Source organism: Pecten maximus, chromosome 3 (assembly GCF_902652985.1).
Source record: "Pecten maximus chromosome 3, xPecMax1.1, whole genome shotgun sequence".
Lineage (NCBI taxonomy): Eukaryota > Metazoa > Mollusca > Bivalvia > Pectinida > Pectinidae > Pecten > Pecten maximus.
Window position 1 is genome coordinate 47,646,951 of NC_047017.1, and position 24,172 is coordinate 47,671,122.

The following is a 24,172-nucleotide window of genomic DNA, read 5'->3' on the forward strand; positions in this document are numbered from 1 at the left end:
CATCGGCGACCAGGTAGCTCAATCGGTAGAGCATCCGGCTAGTGTTCGGAGGTCCCGGGTTCGAACCCCGGTCTGGCCGTGCATTTTTCCACTCCTATTACATTTGGTGCCTCTGACCAAACCTTGTTTCAAGTGAGGTGAATACTTGACAAGGGGGTACCCGAACCTGGGTTGTGAGTTGTGAAGTCTTCTGGGTCGAAGACTTAAAAAAATAGGAGGGGAGAGTGTAGCGGAACTGGACCAGGTCGATCATCGGCGACCAGGTAGCTCAATCGGTAGAGCATCCGGTTAGTGTTCGGACCCCGGTCTGGCCGTGCATTTTCCCACTCCTATTACATATGTAATGAGAGTTTTCATGATAAAAACAGCTATTTATTAATGTGAAACCAAATAAACTGTCCAATTGGAGTTTTTTTCTTGCAAAAGAATGCCTGGCTCTATACAATATATAATTTCTTATCCCAAGTACCTGTGATTCAGACCAAACGTTTCTAGTCAATTTTTCTTCATACAAAAGTTTTTTGTCAATTACTGATCAACATCAGTAATGTATTGATATCAACTAGTGGACATAAATATCACCGAATCACTGAATCACTGGAAGACATCGATATAAGTCTTATTTGACTTCTTTGATGTATCTTGACGTTTTCCCACAACTAGTGTTTGTCCTTCGCGACTTAATTTCGTTCCGGTTGCACACACACTTAATAATCACAAAATTATATTATCGAAGTTGGTCATAAAAAAATGGGCTATATGTCTTACTGAGAAAGGTAGACGTTACGACTGTATACATTAATCGTTTAACTGATAGTCCAATAGTTCTACTATGGTTATATTGTATACACAGTTTGTGGAATACTTATGACGTAGTTTCCCAGTTGAGCTGGATTGGAACTCGCACATTCTACATGTACTTGTTGTGTTATTTCTGATCTTAGTGTTCCAGGTTAGTTGAACGAGGGTTCAAATTTCAGGGGGTGATTACGCCAGTGCTTGTTTAACCTGTCCTTAAAGCTATTTACTGACGGGGCTGAAACCACACATTCTGGTAGCGAGTTCCACTTTAACACCACCCTGTTGCTGAAGTAGTTTAGGGTTTTCTTTTTTTTACATGTTTTTTTTTTAAATAACTTCTTTGAGTGGCCACGAGTAGCGCCATATTCGCACAGTGTGAAGAGTTTATCCTTCTCCAAGTTTTCCATGTTGTTGAGAATTTTATAGACCTGCAGCATGTCCGCTCTTTCCCTTCGATATTCAAGGGTTGGTAGTCCCAGTAATCGTAGTCTTTATGGTTTATCTTTTAGGGATGGCACTCGTTTGGTAGATCTTCGTTGGATGTTCTCAATTGCCCTTTTGTCCTTGATGTAAATAGGTGACCAGATGACAGAAGCATATTCCAGGTGGGGTCTTACCAAAGATTTATATAATTGGACGAACATGTCTTTGCTCATATAAGTAAAACTTCTGAAGATGATCCCAACTATTTGATTGTTTTTTTTCTCACTGTTTTTTGGACATGAACCGAAAAGTTTAAGTTCTCGTCTATTATGACGCCTAGATCTTTCTCACTTGTTGTTTTTTCTATGTTGACGGTGTTGTTGAGTTGGGTGAGGGTGTAGTTTGTTGTCCTTTGCTTAGATCCTAACTCCAGGTGTTTACATTTTTCAACGTTCAGCTTCATCAACCAATTTTCTGTCCATTGACACATTTTGTCTATGCTGATTTGTAGATTGAGATGTTCTTTCCGTGTTGAGTTTTTGGTGTATAAGAATGCCTGGCTCTATACAATATATAATTTCTTATCCCAAGTACATTGTACCTGTGATTCAGACCAAACGTTTCTGGTCAATTTTTTTTTTCATACAAAAGTTTTTTGTCAATTACTGATCAACATCAGTCATGTATTGATATCAACTAGTGGACATAAATATAATAATTATATACTGTTTTATGATTCTGTTATTATACAAAATGAATAGTAACGTGTCATGATCCACCTTAAACCCAGAGACTTGTATATCAGGTACTATACGTCTCTGTTTAATCGTAGTTCCAAAGACGCGTTCACAAGATAAAAAAAATAAGGCCATGGGATGTTACACTACATCAAACATGTAGTTCGTCTCTTATTCCTTCCCGTGCCTCATAATCACATGAGGATTATAAGCTAAAGGGGAGAAAATAATAAGCGTACCGGTAGTCTACCGAACCCCATATTTTACCCATATTTCACTTCGGACCATAATTCGACCAATCTCTCCCGAGTGCATTGCGGTTTCATTCTTCGTTCTACTTTCGTTTTACGACAATTTTAGTCTGTATCTACTTACTATCTAGATACTCTTGAAAATGATAAGTGTTAGATGGTTTTATGAAAAAACTACATAAATTAAACAATAGTGCATTATGGAAACACTGATCATTATGAAAACAACACGAAAATGAAAAAAATCCTAATTTTGAGCAGAGTTATCTACCTTTGACAGCTTCTCCAGTTTGACCCGACGTCCGACCGATTGTCAACATCAATATCCTCCCATCATTTCGTGTATTTGTGTTGACCTACTGGCATTCTTTGCTTGGTGAGTAAATTCGTCGTTGTGTCAGAACTCGCGATGTTACACTGCATTCTTACTTTGTCAAACCTACATGCGTGTAAATTATCTGCGACGTAGTTACGGTTGTATCACAGGGACATGACTTATGTTAGAAAAATAGTCATAAATATCTATATGTAAACAGAGACTTATATACTATTATTACACAGGTTTCTGATTTAAAGACTATTTTTTAATGTCAGACTAGACATGGCTCGTGGTTGTATTCTGTACAAAAGCCAGTCGTACCCAAGAGAACCTCTGGCTAACATAATGAAGATCTAATAGCTAAAGGATACTTTAGCACAATTAAATATTTTACTTTTGTTATAGTGACTCCATCACTCATTCGCTCATTTGAAGTTAAATGATTTAAGTTTTGGCTACTTGAAAAATGATGTAATTGTGTGAGCAAGGGTTTAATGGCAAATAATAGCACTCGGGTACTCTAAAGACAGTAACCCTAAGTTACTTTTACAGTGGACGGGGAATCCCCTACTGGGAAATTACTGCATTTTTTTCACCTTTTTCCACCTTTTTCGGCATAGCCGTATAATATTCTTTTGGTCCCGGATATGACGCGACAGGTGGCGTTACTGGTCAAGATGGTGTATATGATTTGCCAATGTAGCTGTAAATGCAAAATGAAGATATGTCGTTAAATACGAACAAAGTTAGATTGAATGCAAGCTGAAAAAGTGGATGTATCTTTTCAAATGACACATTAATAAAATTTTATTCCTGATTCAAATGCAGTCTTATTATCACCAAAAGTGATTCAAACTGATATAATTCTGTTATCCGTGCTGAAATGCATTAGTTCGTTAATTTAGTTCACCAGCTGGCAGCTGCTTTACATTATAACCACCACCATTAAAACTATGCCGTTTATCTTTTTTAAAGATATTTCTTGTTTGAACTAGGAACTAAGTCCTACGTCATTCCATTTCAGCAGATATATAGAGAATACATGGTTAGTGTTTTAAAATATAAGCTGTATTTTGGAGAGGGTAAAGAAAGACAAAGGTGGCGAGCCACTTTTGTCTTTCTGTCCCGAGCCAAAAATACAGCTTATATTTTAAGACACTGACCATGTATTCTATTTATCCTGCAACAGTCATCAAAAATAATCATTTTGAAGTGAAACAGTGTCAAAAATGATAGAAATATGTTTGCCTTTTAAACGTTGTTTCACTTTAAGAAAGTAGGTCAGTCGAATTGATGGATGTGCTTAGATTCCAAAATACAGCTGTTTTCAGTCACTGTCGTATATAGCAAAAATATATACGGTGGGTGTATTCCGACAATGCGGTGGTAGTTGCAGGATAAATATACATATTTTTTTTCAAGTCTCAAAACATTACTCTTTATAGGAAGCAGAGACCTATATAGTATATAGGTCTCTGTAGGAAGTACCTATTTCAAATTTTAATAACCAAAGAAAATAGCTACAAGCCTCAGAAACACATCCCGACACTTTATCACTAGCCCTCCACATCTAGGTTGCACGTTCGAAACCTACGTGGGGCAGTTGCCAGGTACTGACCATAGACCGGCGGTTTTTCTCTGGGTACTCTGGCTTTCCTCCACCTCCAAAACCTGGTACGTCCTTAAATAACCCTGGCTGTTAATAGGACGTTAAACAAAATAAACCAAACTAAACCAAACCTTATTTTAGAAACCACTGTAAAAAAATAAAGATATATGTTGTCAGGGACACTGATGTTGTCACACAAATAATATGTTTCTTTTTACAGATTCTGATCTGAAGAAATTACATATCACAGTCAAAAAGGAAAGCCACGATGGATAGAGAGAAGAAGATGAATGTGATAGGTAAATGTAACGTTCGGTCAATTTTAGCTAATTGTGGGATAAATATCATTTATTTTGCATCTAATTGTTACTCACTGAACCATGTTTTTTGACTAACTATATACTACTAGCAATGTTGTCAGATATATTGAAAGAAATGGTCAGAGAATTGTCATTGTATTGTGCTCATGCATTGGGAACATTTATTAACCCCTTCTGACAAAGTTAGGGAGGGGATATAGCGTTCATACCCACCTGTAGATGGTCCACTTTTACTAGTGCTCTAGTGACTTCATTTCTGATTGTTCACTTCCAATACAAAAAATAATTGTCCGCACTCTTACTGCATTTTTAAACAGATTTCAATTAAACTTTATTTAATGGTCAAATATGAGCATACCTCAAAGAAGTTCATGTTTTAGGGTGCAAAGGTCAAGGTCACTATCACTTTTTGTAAAAGATATTTGTCAGCCCCTTAGCAACTTGACCATTTAATGTGTTTTAATTAATCTTCATGTTATAGTCAAGCATGAGAATACCTAAAGTGAGTTTGTGTTTCAGGGTGTCAAGGAGAAGGTCACCGTTACTATTTATAGAAAATCTTTGTAAGCGCTCTGACAACTTTATTATTTAAAGCATTTTAACAAAAATTCATAGATTGGTCAAGAATGAAAATAACTCAACATGTTCATGTTTCATAATACCAAGGTCACTGTTACTATGTAGAGAAAATCTTTTTTCACCGCTCAAGCCACTTGATTTTTTCGATTTCAATCAAACTTCATAATAATGTTGGTCAAGTTAATGAGAAATGAAGAATACCTCAAATAGGTTGACTATACACAGCTAATAGCAGGATATTTTGGCAGGTATTCTTGGGAATTTGTAACCCTTGCCTTGTAATATAATGGTACTGTTAGTCTGTTACTTACCAGGTATACATCTATTTGGTATGTTGTGGAGGCGTTTATTTATTAGCTCACCTGGTCCGAAGGACCAAGGTGAGCTTATGCCATACCGTGTCGTCCGTCTGTCGTCCGTCCGTCAACAATTGACTTATTTGACTTCTTCTTCATAACCGCTGATCGGAATTTCACCAAATTTGGTCAGAAGCATCCCTATGGGTAGGGGACTCAAAATTGTACAAATGATGGGGCTGACCCCCTGGGCGCCTCTAGGGCGGGGCCAAAAGGGGTCAATTTAGCTATTTTGATATAAACGACTTCTTCTCTGAAACCGAGCATTGGATATTGCTCATATTTTCCTGGTAGCATCACGATGTGGTGGGGATTCAAAATTGTACAAATGATGGGGCTGACCCCCCAGGGGCCTGAGGGGCGGGGCCAAATGTGGTCAATTGGGCTCTATTGATATAAACGACTTCTTCTCTGAAACCGAGCAATTGATATCGCTCATATTTGCCTGGTAGCATCACTACTGAGTGGGGACTCAAAATTGTACAAATGGTGGGGCTGACCCCCCGGGGCGCTGAGGGGGCCAAACAGGGTCAATTTGGCTAAATTGATATAAACAACTTCTCCTCTGAAACTAAGCAATGGATATCTCACGTATTTGCCTTGTAGCACCTACTTGGGGTAGGAATTCAAAATTGTACAAATGGTGGGGCTAACCCCCTGGGTGTCTTAGGGGCGGGGCCAAAAAGGGCCAGTTTGGCTAGATTGATATAAACGACGTCTCCTCTGAAACTAAGCAATGGATATCTCACATATTTCACTGGTAATATCCCCTTGGGGTAGGGATTCAAAATTGTACAAATGATAGGGCTGACCCCCCTGAGGGCTGAGGGGTGGGCCAGAAGGGGTCAATTTGCCTAAATTGATATAAACAACTTCTTCTCTGAAACTAAGCAATGGATATATATATATCGCTCATATTCGCTTGGTAGCATCCCCTTGGGGTAGGGATTCAAAATTGTACAATTGGTGGGGCTGACCCCCGGGGGCCAAAAGGGATCAATTTGGCTAAATTGACATTTTTAGAATTACAATAAAAAAAATGTTCATGTAACCATATAAAATGCATATGATATATATTGACATAGCAATACCAGTGGCAAATATACTTAAGCATAGTTCTTGTTTCATATCTCATGAAACCAGGTGAGCGATACAGGCCCTCTGGGCCTCTTGTTGTTTATTGTTGTGACAAAGTACCTAATTGTTGAATGCAGTATTTGATTAAAGGATACTCTACTTATTAAGTTGTTTTTTATTGTGTAAATTACCAACAAAAAAAAAAGAAACAGAAACATTTATTCATCAGCCCTTCCAATATTTGACATCATGGTGATAAATCTAAACCATGACATTATTTAATGTTTGTTAGATTGTATACAAAACCAACTTTATTCGGTTTGTATTTGTTTTAATATTCCTCAGGGAGTAAGGATCTGTTTGGTAATGACCATATTAGTAACATGAATTTATCCTTAAAAAAATCCACAGAACACCTCTTATATGATTATTTGCTACATTAAGCTGAAGGTGGAGTAAGAGATTATTGAAGGAAAACAAAGTGTGACTTGTTGCATATCTGCTAAAATTCAAATAAACTATGTTTGCTTTCTTCCAATAGAGTTCAAAAGGTACCAGTCTGAGTTGTATGAAAGTATTATGAGCAGAGACCCAAACTGTATGGAACTTGTGAAGAAATATGAAGAGATCATCCAAAAAGAAATTGAAATAAGTAAGTAATGGTATTATGGTTGCTTTTTTCCCCCAAACACCTTTAATTTAGGATTAAAGTTATAGAACCCCAATGGATTAATAATGACATTTTGTTAGAGACATTCACGTTTAAGGTTTTAGACTAAACTCCCAATAGATTGATAGGTTGTATAATGTATATTTTGTCGAGAGACATTCACGTTTAAGGTTTTAGACTAAACCCACAAAAAAGATTGAGAAGTTGTGTAATGTATATTTTGTCGAGAGACATTCAGGTTTAAGGTTTTAGAGATAAGATATATATGTATTTACTGTAATGTAGTCACCAACATGTCATCAATACACAGATAGATTAAATGTCCATTCAGGTCAATGACCGACTTGTTCGATGCTTTTCACAAAGGGTATACCAAATTTATCGTAAGGCTACTTATAGAACAAATTAAGGATATTTTCATGCATTTTAAAATTGATGCAATTATGATTACCTAATAGGGATTGTAATAAGTGATGTTCATGCTTGATTGATTAGCTCTCTGTAGGTCACCTAAAAGTCTCAAATGAATTGATGTGATTGCCTTTTGTATAGCCATTGACAGTTCTGCTGTGTTCTTCCTTCAACGGTTGCCAAAATGGGTCTAATTGGCTAAAACATTTAAACAATCTTCTTTCCCTGACCCAAATTATAGTAGAATCTGATACTCTAATCTTTTTATTTCCATTTGACTGTGTGTAGCTGTAGAATATTTTATTGGGTATAATTCCAGGGCTAATACTCTGAAAATGGACAGAAGTAGATGATGTCGTAATCTAAGAAATTTTTGCTGTCAGACATATTCACAGTAGTTATGTTGGTATCTCATTCTTAGAGGAAGCACAATTGGCCCACTTGCAAATAAAATTGTTTCATATTAAAGACTAATCCTCCTGAAATTTTCATCAAAAAAAGAGACAAAAATTCCCCATCCCTTAAAAATGCAGAAAAATATATTTGGTAGTTCTAGCATTCAGTTTCAATAAGGATTTCCCATACCCTTCAAAAACATTTAGTTACTAAATATCTATTCAATTGTCTGAGCCAAAATATACCCGCTGCAGACCACTTTCTTTCTTTTGCACCGATGAAAGGAATATTAGGTGTGTGAATTGATGACAGACACGATGAGTTATTGTGATGTGTTTTTAAAAATATTTTTCAGATGTTGGTTCATTGTGTAGATGCGGGAGAGAAATTGAACATCATTTTATACAAGAGCCTCATCAATCAAAACCAGCGATTGACAAGATATCGGAGATGATCCGTCGTGGTGAGTGTAAATGTGGTTACGATGGTCCTGGCTATCGTAAAGATGGGGTCGTCAGACTGACTTTTGTCCACATTGCCGCCTCATCTAACAACGTAGAACTGTTGCGACTGCTTTCATCCCATACACACTTGTTCAAACAACACACATGGATGATGAATCTCTCCCCTATTTTCATTGCTGTGACCCTGAGAAATGAGGAAGCAATTGATTTCCTCCTCACACAAGACATTGATATAAATGCTGTGTGTACCTCAGACCGGTTGACAGTTCTGATGCGAGCTGTGCAACAAAAAAAGGTCAATCTAGTGAAGCGACTTTTACAATTTCCTGGAATCGATATAAATATTAAGAGTCTGCGTGAAGAAACTCCAACCTCACTGGCACTACGTTGGCAAAGTAAAGAGATATTTGACATTTTGATAGACACTGGAGCTGATATCAACGTTACCCCTGGAGCGGGGGCAACCAGTTTACTCATGATAGCTATCACGAAAGGAATGGAATATGTTACCAAGCTGCTTGAAAAAGGTGTGGATGTTAATTACACCAATCCTCGCAACGAGACAGCTATGCACTACGCTGTGTATGTGGGTAAGTAAATGCTAGTTAAAGTCAGATTCATTTCACTGTGTACATAGGTAAGTAAGTGCTGGTGAATGTCAGATCTATACTTCACTATATTGGGCCTATAGCATGCTTGGTAAAGGAATGTCAAGATTGTTCAAATGAACGACCTTGGCTTTCATTCAAGGTCACAGGGGTCAAATATGCTAAAATCTTCTTATCAAGTAAAAGGCCCAGAGACATGATATTGGTTCTATAGCATACTAAAGTGAAGGGCAATAAAGATTGTTCAAAGAAATGACCTTGACCTTCATTCAAAGTGACAGGAGTCAAATATGCAAAAATCTTCAAATGACTTTTTCTCATTAATAAAGAGGTCAATAGACCTGATATTAGGCAAGTAGCATGCTGGGTCAAAGGGTTATCAAGATTATTTAAATGAATGACCTTGACTTTTATTCGGGTCACAGGGGTCAAATATGCTAAAATCTGAAAATGATATCCTCTTGCTAAGTCAGAGGCCCCGATACCTGATATAGGTCCTTTATCGTGCTGGGGTAAAGAGAGGTATCAAGATTGTTAAAATGAATCACTTTGACCTTTATTCAAGGTCACAGGGGTCAGATATGCAAAAATATTTCAACAACTTTTTCTCAATAAGCAAGAGGCCTTTTACCTGTAGTAAGGCCTTCAGCATGCTCAGGTGAACAACATTGATCTCAAATTTAAAGTCACTATCTTTATGCTATGAACAAATGTTTAAAAAAACTCATGGATGTGGGAGGAAAATCAATTTAAAAAAAAATCAAAGGATCTTTAGCTCACCTGGCCCTGCCATGGTACAGGCTCAGCATCTGTCATCTGTCAACTTTTTTAAAAATCCCTACTAGTCCTGAATGCCTCAATGAATTTTGATGAAATTTGGCTTGGAGCATTATTGAGCAAAGGAGATATAATGTGGTATAAATAGAGGGTGTTGCTTTCCTGGGGCTGGAGGTGTGGGGCACAATTGGTGAAATAGAGGTAAATCCTTTAAATCACTACTAGTCCTGAACGACTGAATGGATATTGATGAAATGCTGTCTGAAGCATTATTTGGCAAAGGAGGTATGATTTTTATAAATGGAGGGTATGACTCCCTTGGGGCCAAAGGGGCGGGTTCCAACACAGGAAATTGTGGTAAATTTTCCAATTTGCTTCTAGTCCTGAATGATTGAATGGATTAGATGAAATTTAGTCAGGAGCATTTTTGGGCAAAGGAGGTTTAATGTTGTATAAATGAAGGCTGTGGTTCCCTGAGGCCTCAGAGAATGGGCCTATTAAGTGAAATGATAAACAAAAAGAAAAACTTGAAAATCCTTCTTTGTCTTGAAGAATGACAGGATTTGGTCCATATTTGGTTTGAATCATAAATGGAAGAGGCAGCAAAAAAATAACTGAAATATAACTTAAATAAAAGTATGTAAGCAGTTGATAAACCAATATCTTTACAGATATAATTACCACACTTATATCTTTACCGAAAATACATAAATGTCTTTACAGGCAAAAACCAATATCTTTACAAATATTACACAAATATCTTTACAAGTATTACACCAATATCTTAACAGACATTACATAAATATCTTAACAGATATTACATAAATATCTCAACAGACATTACATACATATCTTACCAGATATTACACCAATATCTTAACAGACATTACATAAATATCTTAACAGACATTACATAAATATTTACATTCTGTGTTGCATTTGCCTATATATCGTTAGTAAACCAAATTGTATTCATGAGACTGTATACTACAATTTACAGTGATTCGGTCAGAGTAGGAAAACAGCCCCAGGTGTTGCTGGTCAAAACAATGGCCGCCAGTTACTTTCGGCCTGGAGAGATTTCGAAAGCTAGCATTTATTATCCACAACACAAAAAATAAAGCAACTTCACAAGTTATGAGGTAATATTGTATAATTAAAACAAAATGTAGTCAACACAATATAACTATAAGCGCCGTTCTTGATCTAAGAATTATCAAATTGTCAATGTCGTCACACTCACAGGGGCTCGTTTCCGAATTTTCATCAATGTAAACACGACAACATTAAAAGTCTAGTATTTATAAAAAAATAATGAAATAAAAATCTTGTGAAAAATCGGGAGCATCGACATGGTTTCCGGTTGTGTATGTATATTGGATTTTAGTTTAGTGGTTATTCACTGATGTTAAAGGCCTACCTTACAAAATCGAGCCCCTATGAAGTTGAAAATCGTCTGCTAAGATGCGACTGGTTAGACTTGAATCTGTTTCGAACGAAATATCTTTGGAATCGTTTTCACCTACTGTCAAGACGACTTTCATTTAGAATTTAAGAACTGATATTCTTCTGAAAATAATGTAAATCCAGTGGATAGAAACTGAAGTATTTCCGAGGAATCGAGTCTGTCCTGTGCAATACCCGTTCAAAGCCGCATCACTTCTAAATGTTAACCGTATAGCATTGCGCTGAAAAACGGCTTGAATTTTTAAATAATCAGAAATTATGCAATTGATAATAATTTGACGATATCTACAAACGTATATGAAATAGAAAATAAAGCCAAATTTATGCAAAACCATTGTATGTGTTTGGTATTAATAACGACATGAGGGACTATATTATTCCTTCTGGAAGTTTCGGCTGTTCCGGTATTTGAACCTGATGACGTCAGTGATAGGGGGAGCGACAAATTTAAACGCGTCTTATGCTACAGTAAAAAAAAAATTATGAATGTAAATAATGCTTAAATATCTTAACAGACATTACATAAATATCTTAACAGACATTACACCAATATCTTAACAGACATTGCACCAATATCTTAACAGACATTGCACCAATATATTAACATGACATTACACCAATATCTCAACAGACATTACATTAATATCTTAACATACATAAATATCTTAACAGATATTACACAAATATCTTTACAGACATTGCACCAATATCTTAACAGACATAACATTAATATCTTAACATACATAAATATCTTAACAGATATTACACAAATATCTTAACATGACATTGCACCAATATATTAACATGACATTACACCAATATCTCAACAGACATTACATTAATATCTTAACATACATAAATATCTTAACAGATATTACACAAATATCTTTACAGACATTGCACCAATATCTTAACAGACATAACATTAATATCTTAACATACATAAATATCTTAACAGACATTGCACCAATATCTTAACATGACATTACACCAATATCTTAACATGACATTACATAAATATCATAACAGATCTTACATAAATACCAGGTTTCATAACAGATATTACACCAATATCTTAACAGACATTGCACCAATATCTTTACAAGTATTACACCAATATCTTAACAGACATTACACCAATATCTTAACAGACATTACATAAATATCTTAACAGGCATTACAAATATATCTTAACAAATATTACACCAATATCTCTACAGACATTACACCAATAACTTAACAGACATTACACTAATATCTCAACAGACATTACATAAATAACTTAACAGACATTAAATAAATATCTTAACAGATATTACACCAATATCTTTACAGATTACAGATGACACATATCTTTTCAGACAATAATTAAATAAAAATCTCAGTTAGAATGTGAATATCTTTACAGATGATTTATGACTGTCATTACAGATAATGTCAGTGCTATCTTTACAGATGATTTATGACTGTCATTACAGATAATGACAGTGCTATCTTTACAGATGATTTATGACTGTCATTACAGATAATGTCAATGCTATCTTTACAGATGATTTATGACTCTCATTACAGATAATGTCAATGCTGTACAAGCCTTGTTGGATGCTAATGCTGATCCGAATGTAAGAGTGAAGAGTGATCTAATGACTCCAATAGTCTTTGCGGCAAATCAAGGCGAGACAGCAGTGGTGGAAGTCCTGGCTAAAGGTGGTGCAGACATCAACTTAAGCTCTGTTCAGGGGTATAATGCAGTGCATATGGCAGCCTGGAATGGCTACACAGCCATGCTGAAGTCGTTGTTGGAATGTGAAGGGGTAGAACACGACAAGGTCACGTGTGACAAAAACTCTCCTCTAGGGTTGGCATGTCATGGAAACCATGCTGTGGCAGTAGAAATGCTGCTGCCACGCGGTTGTAACGTCAACAACCAAGATAAGGACAATGATACTGCCTTGTTGTATGCTACATACAATGGTATGACAGACACTGTGAGATTACTACTTCAACACGGAGCAGATCCTGACCTCTGGAATAGTACAAATGTTTCACCCCTATGGAACGCTGTATACGGAAAACACAGGGAGATTGTAAAGTTACTGCTTGGAGCAAATGTAAAATTGGAGGTGAGTAGCATTGGAACAAACCAACACTCCCACAGCAATGATCCAGTGCCACTGTTCCCGTCTCCGAAGACCACTCTATATGTAGCAGTCCGCAATGAGTGTACAGATATAGTGTACCTTCTTCTGTCGGCGGGATACAACATAAATAGAGAACAATGGCTACAAATGGAAGAATGTCCCGAATTGGAGCAACAGGCGAACATTGTGGCAATGCTGAGGAAGAAGGCTAGTCAGCCGCCTCGTTTAATTTCTATCTGTCGTAACTATTTCAGAGGGTATGGTAATCCACGAGAGTTAACGGAACTTGTCAAAGCCCTCGATCTACCAAGATATTTGAAAAATTATTTGTTGTTGACGGAGTTATTGACTGATTCCTGTAATTGATACAAGGAGTCAGCGGTAGATGTTCGTGCCTAGTTATCAGAATAAATAAACATATCATCAAATACGCTTCTTAAATATAATTGTAAGTTTTTAAAATTCTTACTTTCCTAAATAATTTATATGCTTTGTGAATAAAGCCTAAAAAGTTTTTCCATCACCATACTATAGTTCATCAAACAGTTTTATCTTTTGTCTATTTGTAAATTTTTTTGGATTGCATCAGTTGAAGCTGCTGATGTAAGATTTGCTTCAGAGTAATTGGCGTTTATAGAATGTTGGTAGGAATCATCCTGACCCGACTTTGACAAGTGACATACAGTGATATAGAGAGTAATCACATGACATTCAGAATGATCATGTGACATGCAGAGTGATCACATGACATACACAGTGATCACATGACACAGCTTGATTAAATGATATAGAAGATGGTTTGGGTGACTGGGGTATGTTATTCCTTTGCCTTTTCCTTGATATTATCTTACTGAAGTACACTGCTGAAGGCCGCCAGCGGGACAAACTCTCTCACTGAAGTACACTGCTGAAGGCGGCCAGCGGGACAAACTCTCTCACTAAAGTACACTGCTGAAGGCGGCCAGCGGGACAAACTCTCTCACTGAAGTACACTGCTGAAGGCCGCCAGCGGGACAAACTCTCTCACTGAAGTACACTGCTGAAGGCCGCCAGCGGGACAAACTCTCTCACTGAAGTACACTGCTGAAGGCTGCCAGCGGGACAAACTCTCTCACTGAAGTACACTGCTGAAGGCTGCCAGCAGGACAAACTCTCTCACTGAAGTACACTGCTGAAGGCTGCCAGCGGGACAAACTCTCTCACTGAAGTACACTGCTGAAGGCCGCCAGCGGGACAAACTCTCTCACTGAAGTACACTGCTGAAGGCTGCCAGCGGGACAAACTCTCTCACTGAAGTACACTGCTGAAGGCGGCCAGCGGGACAAACTCTCTCACTGAAGTACACTGCTGAAGGCTGCCAGCGGGACAAACTCTCTCACTGAAGTACACTGCTGAAGGCCGCCAGCGGGACAAACTCTCTCACTGAAGTACACTGCTGAAGGCCGCCAGCGGGACAAACTCTCTCACTGAAGTACACTGAAGGCTGCCAGTGGTACAAACTCTCTCACTGAAGTACACTGCTGAAGGCTGTCAGCGGGACAAACTCTCTCACTGAAGTACACTGAAGGCTGCCAGTGGTACAAACTCTCTCACTGAAGTACACTGACTATCTCACGAAGTACACTGCTGAAGGCCGCCAGCGGGACAACATACCCGGTTATTTTATACTTTAACAAGAAAACGGTTGTCCCACTCCCAAAATGCTGAGCATTAAGCAGGAGTAGCAACTGTGGTATGTCTTGGCCAGGGGACAAAACCAGAAGATTTCAGCACGGGGGCAAATGATCAACTATAGACAAATGTAGTTGCCTCTTAGAAATCATGCAATGTGGGGGTTGGGTTTAGAGGGTTGGAGATAGGGAGTGGGGTCAGCAATTCTTACACTCTACCTGCAGGGCAGTATTTGAAAAGTGATCTAATACCAGAGTGACCACATGACATGTATAGAGGATGATTGACAGTACTGCTCATTTCACTTTCCGGGTTAAGCTGATTTAGCAGTTTTCCGTAGGCAGCTGACAGTTTGCTCTATGGGCATCCTGCACTTAAAGGTAGAGAGGTTCTGTATTTTGCTAATGAGCAATATGAAATAAAATGAGTCAAATAATAAAATCAAACAATACGAAGTGAAGTCGAAGTACAGACTTAAATAGATTCTAATTCAGGATTCTGTGGTTTTCACAACATTTGCATTAATGAGCATTAATAAGTATGTATATGCATGAGATAGTGATTTAATGCCCCCCATGCCATACAGAGGATGACCACATGACATATTGTAGGTGACCACATGACATATTGTAGGTGACCACATGACATACAGAGAGTGACCACATGACATATTGTAGCTGACCACATGACATATTGTAGGTGACCACATGACATACAGAGAGTGACCACATGACATATTGTAGCTGATCACATGCCATAGTGACCACATGACATATTGTAGCTGACCACATGACATACAGTGACCACATGACATATTGTACCTGGCCACATGACATATTGTAGCTGACCACATGTCATACAGAGAGTGACCATGTGGTATTTTGTAGATGACCACATGTCATACAGAGAGTGACCATGTGGTATTTTGTAGGTGACCACATGTCATACAGAGGGTGACCATGTGGTATTATGTAGCTGACCACATGTCATACAGAGGGTGACCATGTGGTATTTTGTAACTGACCACATGTCATACAGAGGGTGACCATGTGGTATTTTGTAACTGACCACATGACATACAGAGGGTGATCATGTGGTATTTTGTAGATGACCACATGACATACAGAGGGTGACCATGTGGTATTTTGTAACTGACCATATGTCGTACAGAGGGTGACCATGTGGTATTTTGTAGATGACCACATGTCCTACAGAGGGTGACCATGTGGTATTTTGTAGATGACCACATGACATACAGAGAGTGACCATGTGGTATTTTGTAACTGACCACATGTCATACAGAGGGTGACCATGTGGTATTTTGTAACTGACCACATGACATACAGAGGGTGACCATGTGGTATTTTGTAACTGACCACATGACATACAGAGGGTGACCATGTGGTATTTTGTAACTGACCACATGTCGTACAGAGGGTGACCATGTGGTATTTTGTAACTGACCACATGTCATACAGAGGGTGACCATGTGGTATTTTGTAACTGACCACATGACATACAGAGGGTGACCATGTGGTATTTTGTAACTGACCACATGACATACAGAGGGTGACCATGTGGTATTTTGTAACTGACCAAATGACATACAGAGGGTGACCATGTGGTATTTTGTAACTGACCAAATGACATACAGAGGGTGACCATGTGGTATTTTGTAACTGACCACATGTCGTACAGAGGGTGACCATGTGGTATTTTGTAACTGACCACATGACATACAGAGGGTGACCATGTGGTATTTTGTAACTGACCACATGTCATACAGAGGGTGACCATGTGGTATTTTGTAACTGACCACATGACATACAGAGGGTGACCATGTGGTAATTTGTAGGTGACCACATGTCATAAAGGGTGACCATGTGGTATTTTGTAACTGACCACATGTCATACAGAGGGTGACCATGTGGTATTTTGTAGATGACCATATGTCATACAGAGGGTGACCATGTGGTATTTTGTAGATGACCATATGTCATACAGAGGGTGACCATGTGGTATTTTGTAGATGACCACAGGACATACAGAGGGTGACCATGTGGTATTTTGTAACTGACCACATGCCATACAGAGGTGATCACTTGACATGAAATGAGTGACAATGTTTTTATTTTCTAAGGATTTTACTGCACTATCACAGCTGAATGATTTGTCTTTAACAAATTATCTGTGATCATTAATCCATTTTCACCTCCTTTATACCAATTGCATGATTTGTTATGTGAATTATGTGCCAAATATTGTCGTTTGCTTGATTATCTTTATGTGATACTACATACAGTAAAGATTGGAGTGAGCTGTACTTTATATCAAAATAAACTGGTTTTGTTGTGTTTGACATTTGTAATATTGGTTTTATTTCCAACAGAGAGTAGCATCTTGCTGACAGTCACATATGGTAAGGATTATCTTGTGTATGGTAAGGATTATCTCGCATATGGTAAGGATAATCTCGCGTATGGTAAGGATTATATCATGTATGGTAAGGATTATCTCACGTGTGGTAAGGATAATCTCGCGTATGGTTAGGATTATCTCACGTATGGTAAGGATTATCTCACGTATGGTAAGGATTATATCACGTATGGTAAGGATTATCTCGTGTATGGTAAGGATTATCTCACGTATGGTAAGAATAATCTCGCGTATGGTAAGGATTATCTCGTGTATAGTAAGGATTATATCACGTGTGGTAAGGATTATCTCGCGTATGGTAAGGATAATCTCGCGTATGGTAAGGATTATATCATGTATGGTAAGGATTATCTCACGTATGGTAAGGATTATATCATGTATGGTAAGGATAATCTCAGGTATGGTAAGGATTATATCACGTATGGTAAGGATTATCTCACGTGTGGTAAGGATAATCTTGCGTATGGTAAGGATTATCTCATGTAGGGTAAGGATTATATCACGTATGGTAAGGATTATATCATGTATGGTAAGGATTATATCATGCATGGTAAGGATTATCTCACGTATGGTAAGGATTATCTCATGTATGGTAAGGATTATGTCATGTATGGTAAGGATTATCTTATGTATGGTAAGGATTATCTCACGTATGGTAAGGATTATATCATGTATGGTAAGGATTATCTCGCGTATGGTAAGGATTATCTCGTGTATAGTAAGGATTATCTCATGTATGGTAAGGATTATCTATGTATGGTAAGGATTATATCACGTATGGTAAGGATTATCTCATGTATGGTAAGGATTATCTCGCGTATGGTAAGGATTATCTCACGTATGGTAAGGATTATCTCATGTATGGTAAGGATTATATCACGTATGGTAAGGATTATATCATGCATGGTAAGGATTATCTCATGTATGGTAATGATCCTCTTATTCTTATAAGTATAGATTAATCCCCATTGGTGGGACGTAATTACTGCAGTAGTTTAGAATTGAAAACCATGATTGCACAATTATGATACGAATTGATTGGCGTATCCGCAATGATGTACAAATGATTCTGTTCATAAAATCTTGTATTGGAAAAATCTTTTCAAATTTATCATTCTTCATGTTAAGTTCAAAATGTGTTTTTAAGAAACTTAAATATGTGTTGCTTATGCAAACCGAGATTGCTCAATCATGTTACATAACGCCAGATGTAGAAAATATGTTGGAAATCGGACCTGCCAAAAATGATAACACTTGATCGGGGCCATTTTGAAATAGTCCTGGCCAAAAAATATATATATATATATATATATATCAAATGTCCTTTAAAAATGGCGGCTGTCTTGGATTTCGGACAGACCTAAGGATAATAACATCCGGTCAGGGCAATCAAGGGATTATTTCTGGTAGGTTTCATCTTTAAATCCCACCGATGGAACAAAGATGCACATTCATATGCGAGTTACAAAGCGAGCGAATGGCGTCAAACATGGTCATGTTAAGATATCGTGACTCGCCGTAAGACAGTCTTACAAGATAAGTTCCACAAAGATAGATATTTGATGCTTAACATGTTTTCTATACACAATTAAATGTACTTAGTTTGAACAACACTATGTATATACTTCGTAAGAAGTCACTTGATATCCGGCGACACCAGTGGCGTTGTCCTATTTAGATATAATTGATGGATGTTCAACATTTCTAAACATCACAAGTATGACATAAAGTATATAGTTGTATAATAATAAAGCTGTATTTCCATGAACAGATAAACGATATTTATTTTAATCGAAGAAATCAAAGTTTACATGCAAGCTCAAACAGAAATCTGGTCAACTAGCTGGAATCATTTTGTTCGATCAACTGTCGAAATTGTGACTTGTTTTGTACAATCAGCTGGAATCATTTTAAGATCTCTGAAGTTATGTGTCCGATACTTGCAGGCATATTTAAGTTATCCGATATATATGGTTACTAATAGTACATGTTAACATTGTTACACCTACCCCTCTACCGTATTTGCTGACATAGTTGACCATGTTAACATTGTTACACCTACCCCTCTACCGTATTTGGTGACATAGTTGACCATGTTAACATTGTTACACCTACCCCTCTACCGTATTTGGTGACATAGTTGACCATGTTAACATTGTTACACCTACCCCTCTACCGTATTTGGTGACATAGTTGACCATGTTAACATTGTTACACCTACCCCTCTACCGTATTTGGTGACATGGTTGACCATGTTAACATTGTTACACCTACCCCTCTACCGTATTTGGTGACATAGTTGACCATGTTAACATTGTTACACCTACCCCTCTACCGTATTTGGTGACATAGTTGACCATGTTAACATTGTTACACCTACCCCTCTACCGTATTTGGTGACATAGTTGACCATGTTAACATTGTTACTCCTACCCCTCTACCGTATTTGGTGACATAGTTGACCATGTTAACATTGTTACACCTACCCCTCTACCGTATTTGGTGACATAGTTGACCATGTTAACATTGTTACTCCTACCCCTCTACCGTATTTGGTGACATAGTTGACCATGTTAACATTGTTACACCTACCCCTCTACCGTATTTGGCGACATAGTTGACCATGTTAACATTGTTACACCTACCCCTCTACCGTATTTGGTGACATAGTTGACCATGTTAACATTGTTACACCTACCCCTCTACCGTATTTGGTGACATAGTTGACCATGTTAACATTGTTACACCTACCCCTCTACCGTATTTGGTGACATAGTTGACCATGTTAACATTGTTACACCTACCCCTCTACCGTATTTGGTGACATGGTTGACCATGTTAACATTGTTACTCCTACCCCTCTACCGTATTTGGTGACATGGTTGACCATGTTAACATTTGTTACACCTGCCCCTCTACCGTATTTGGTGACATAGTTGACCATGTTAACATTGTTACTCCTACCCCTCTACCGTATTTGCTGACATAGTTGACCATGTTAACATTGTTACTCCTACCCCTCTATCGTATTTGCTGACATAGTTGACCATGCTATCATCATACATTATAACTCCGCATTAGAAATAAAATCTCGACATTAATGTATTGAAAAAATCATAATGATTCCGAAGTATTTAGGTAACTAAAGTATAGATCCGAACAAGGATCAGTTAAGAATTCACATATCAATATGTGATCCACATTTCATGTCATTGACAAACGCTTAAAAAGGTGGCAGTCTCCACCTTAAAAAATAGAAGAAACATTTTAGTTGGACAAGGAAGCACTAATCGCCTTCACATATATGTTTGTCAAAATATAATTTATTGTCTATTGTGACGACGATGTCTTTTTCGAAGTTCACAAATTCTAGTACTTCTGCATCTTCCCTGAGGCTTTTATTAATTTGAGCTATATTTGAATTACCCACGCGCATCATTTTGCATTTTACTGCATGGATGAAAACGGAGTTGCCAGATTTTGGACCACTTTTGTTGAGCTAGTATATCTTTCTGTAAAATCTTACAGTCTTCCTCTTCATTGATTGCTCTAAATGCCTTTGCATCGTCCTCGAAAAGGAATGCATTCGTTCCGGGACTTGACTTCCAGCATGTCATTTATATAAATAACAAATAAAAGTGGCCCTAAAACAGATCCTTGTGATCTACCGCTGATTATATGGTTCCATTCCGACATCGCTCCGTTTACGACGACACTTTGTTCTGTTCTTTCGAACAAAAAGTTGTGTTATCCAAGAAGAAAACGTCCCAGAGATGTATTTTGTGGGTAAGGCGTTGATGAGGAACTTCATCGAATGCCTTCATACATTCACAATAAATTACATCAATCTAATTGAAATGTAGATGGTCATTCTCACTACAAATAATGCGTCACGTCAGGATGACCTTTTGGAATACCCAATCAATCACAAAATCTTGGAAGTGAATTTCGTATGTGCGAAATAGCATGACTAGAGTGCATAACTTGCATAATCTGTCAATCAGTTTCAAGTAATTTCGTCCTACGAAGCATACATCTATATACATGACGTTCCAAATTGTTAGCTTCCGATACATGATGTGATGAATGGGTGAGATCGATGACATCGAAAAATTGACAATTCGACCTGAAAGTGAAATATTGAGATAACAAAGGTCATCAGAACGTGACCCCTTATGCGATGTCGTTAGATGTTAATGTAACGAAGTGAGGATGAGCATCTATATTTTATTAGATTGAAATTACATCAACACATCCTCCTTCCTCCAAAATTTGTCCACTCATCAAAAACTTTTATAATTTGTAAAACCGTAGATCTGCTATCAATGAAACCAAACAGAGCTTTACTGAAAAGATTGTTTCTCTACAAATGGTTCGTGTTTTTATTCCCATATAATTGACTGTATTACCTAACATACGACACTGGTTAGACAGACTGGCCTATAGTTCGATGCTTCATTACTGTCTCCCTTTGTTGAATGTAGCTGTTACATTACCGCATTTGAAGTTTTCCTGGTAATTTCCCATTACTTAATGATGTTTGGAATATCAATAAGACTGGCTTACTTATCTGGTCCTGGGTATTTTGAAGTTTCAACTTAGATAATTTTATTCACACATTTTCTAGTGTAATATCGAGTCTGGTATTACGTTCCACGATTATTATTTTTTTCTATATCGAGCATCTGCTAAGCATCGCTTAAAAGTAGCCCGTGAGAACAGCAGCCTTTTCTAGATCAGATACAGTTATGTCTTCCTTCGTTTAATCAGTGTAAAGATCATTAATTATTGCCATTGTTGAGGTTTTAGATTTTGCGTATTGCCAGAAGTTTTTGGGGTTTTCTTTACTTTGTTGCGCTATTTGCTTCCCGTGTAATTTAACAGCCTATTTGGTTAGTGTCTTGGTTCCTTACTCCAGTTCTTAAGCATAACTTAATGAAAACATTATTTAAACATAAAAAATCAAAAGTGACAATTGTAGGTGATTATCGCTAACGTTTCAAATAAGTAATGTGTGTTTGTGTATGAAAGTAAAGAGTATACGGTCACCTTACTCGATCAGTCTAGTGTGAATGTATGCATTGAGAGCCAAGCGTGGGCAGGGTATTTTTCATTACTATTTACTGAAATATATATCACATTTATTTGTCGTAAACAATACTTGTAAACGGATGAAAGGTTATCACGATCTACAAATCATTTGTATAATTATATTTAAGACAAATAAAGATAATTATCGAAAAATGACCGAAACGCATTATCTTTTAAAATTAATCTTTATATCAAAATGCGTTTCTTATTGGCAAATTAAGATATTTCATAAACTATTCATTTTGTGTGTGTGTTTTGGTTGAGAAGGTCAAACTATTCTTAATCTTTATCACGATTATGACTACAGTTGAATGTTTAAAAGCAGATAAAGGTCCAACAGAGTGTTGGCGGTTGGTAAATTGACACTAGCCCGAGTGACTTCCGTTGCTTCATTCTACTTTCGGTTTACTACATGTTTACATTGGGTACGTCGTAGTCAGCATTAATGACATGATGCTTCATAGTATTTAGTGTTCGTTAATGTAGATACAGAACAAATACGATATAACTATATGCATTTATGTGTATAAAGAGTATTATACTGAACACAAACAAAAACTTATCCCCGAGTTATCTACCTTAGGTAGGGAATTCCCTTGGACAACCAATACACCAATCGGATAACCTCGGGCTTTTCCAAGCTCGGAAAAACATTTGAAAAGAATACCCGAGGAGTTCCGATTGACCAATACACATATACCCGGTTACGTACACTTATAGGCATATATCAACACGGGACGACACAGTATAGACTTATGGCATTATTAACTTGGTGAGTACCTCGATCATTATTGTGTCATAACTCAAAACACTGATAGAAAGCCATGACTGCTAATCTACCGAACTGTAAACGGTGTATTGCATAAAAAAACAAACAAACATTCATACTGGACCTTCATATGACTAGTATATAGAGGCTTTCTAAGTCGTCTGACCCGAAGGGTCAGAGTGACCTAGCTGTAGTCTCAGGGGGTAGGCGCGGACCTACGTCACAAAAAGATAAATGTCAGATAAAAAAAGCCTCTCTCGAGTATGACCCGTCCCACGACTACATAACCTTGACATGTAGTCGTGGGACGGGTCATAACCCGTCCGAGAGGCTATTTTTCTTTATCTGACAATTATTTTTTGAGACGTAGGTCTGCGCCTACTCGATCCTGTAGCTATAGTTATAGTGCTTCGTCCGTCGTCCTGTTACACAGGTTGATGACGACTATTGCAAATTTAATGATCGACATTATCTCATTTGGAAATATCTATTCGTTTTCCTTGTGCGATATGAAGCCTTGTTGATATACGTAATGGTTTCGTTTTCATTAGTGACGTTAGTCCTATAATACAAGACTTCGAAGGTTCATATCGTGATTTTTTTTTGTTTATTATCGGATATTTACATTTTTGTTAGTTATTTACAAATTGACAAATAACAAAAATATAAACTTTCGAAGTCTTACATTATATGGACTTATATATTGTGACGTAACTCTGGATGTGACGTAGATTTACATACCGGGTGTCGTTAATGAAGCTGAAGACGTTTACTCCACTGGAACGATTGGTCTCATTTC

At 37.4% G+C, this 24,172-nt stretch overlaps 1 protein-coding gene across 1 annotated transcript in view; it reads left to right on the top strand.

Annotated features, from left to right (window-relative positions):
* The first annotated feature begins 2,471 nt into the window (after window positions 1-2,471).
* Window positions 2,472-24,172, top strand: part of LOC117322790 (ankyrin-2-like) — a 39,779-nt gene continuing 18,078 nt past the window's right edge. The window contains exons 1-6 of the mRNA XM_033877734.1: window positions 2,472-2,588; window positions 4,361-4,439; window positions 7,014-7,124; window positions 8,305-9,003; window positions 12,838-13,766; window positions 13,996-14,009. Coding sequence (XP_033733625.1) covers window positions 4,409-4,439; window positions 7,014-7,124; window positions 8,305-9,003; window positions 12,838-13,766; window positions 13,996-14,009 — 1,784 coding nt within the window. The 5' untranslated portion in view covers window positions 2,472-2,588; window positions 4,361-4,408. The remainder of the gene's footprint in view (window positions 2,589-4,360; window positions 4,440-7,013; window positions 7,125-8,304; window positions 9,004-12,837; window positions 13,767-13,995; window positions 14,010-24,172) is intronic.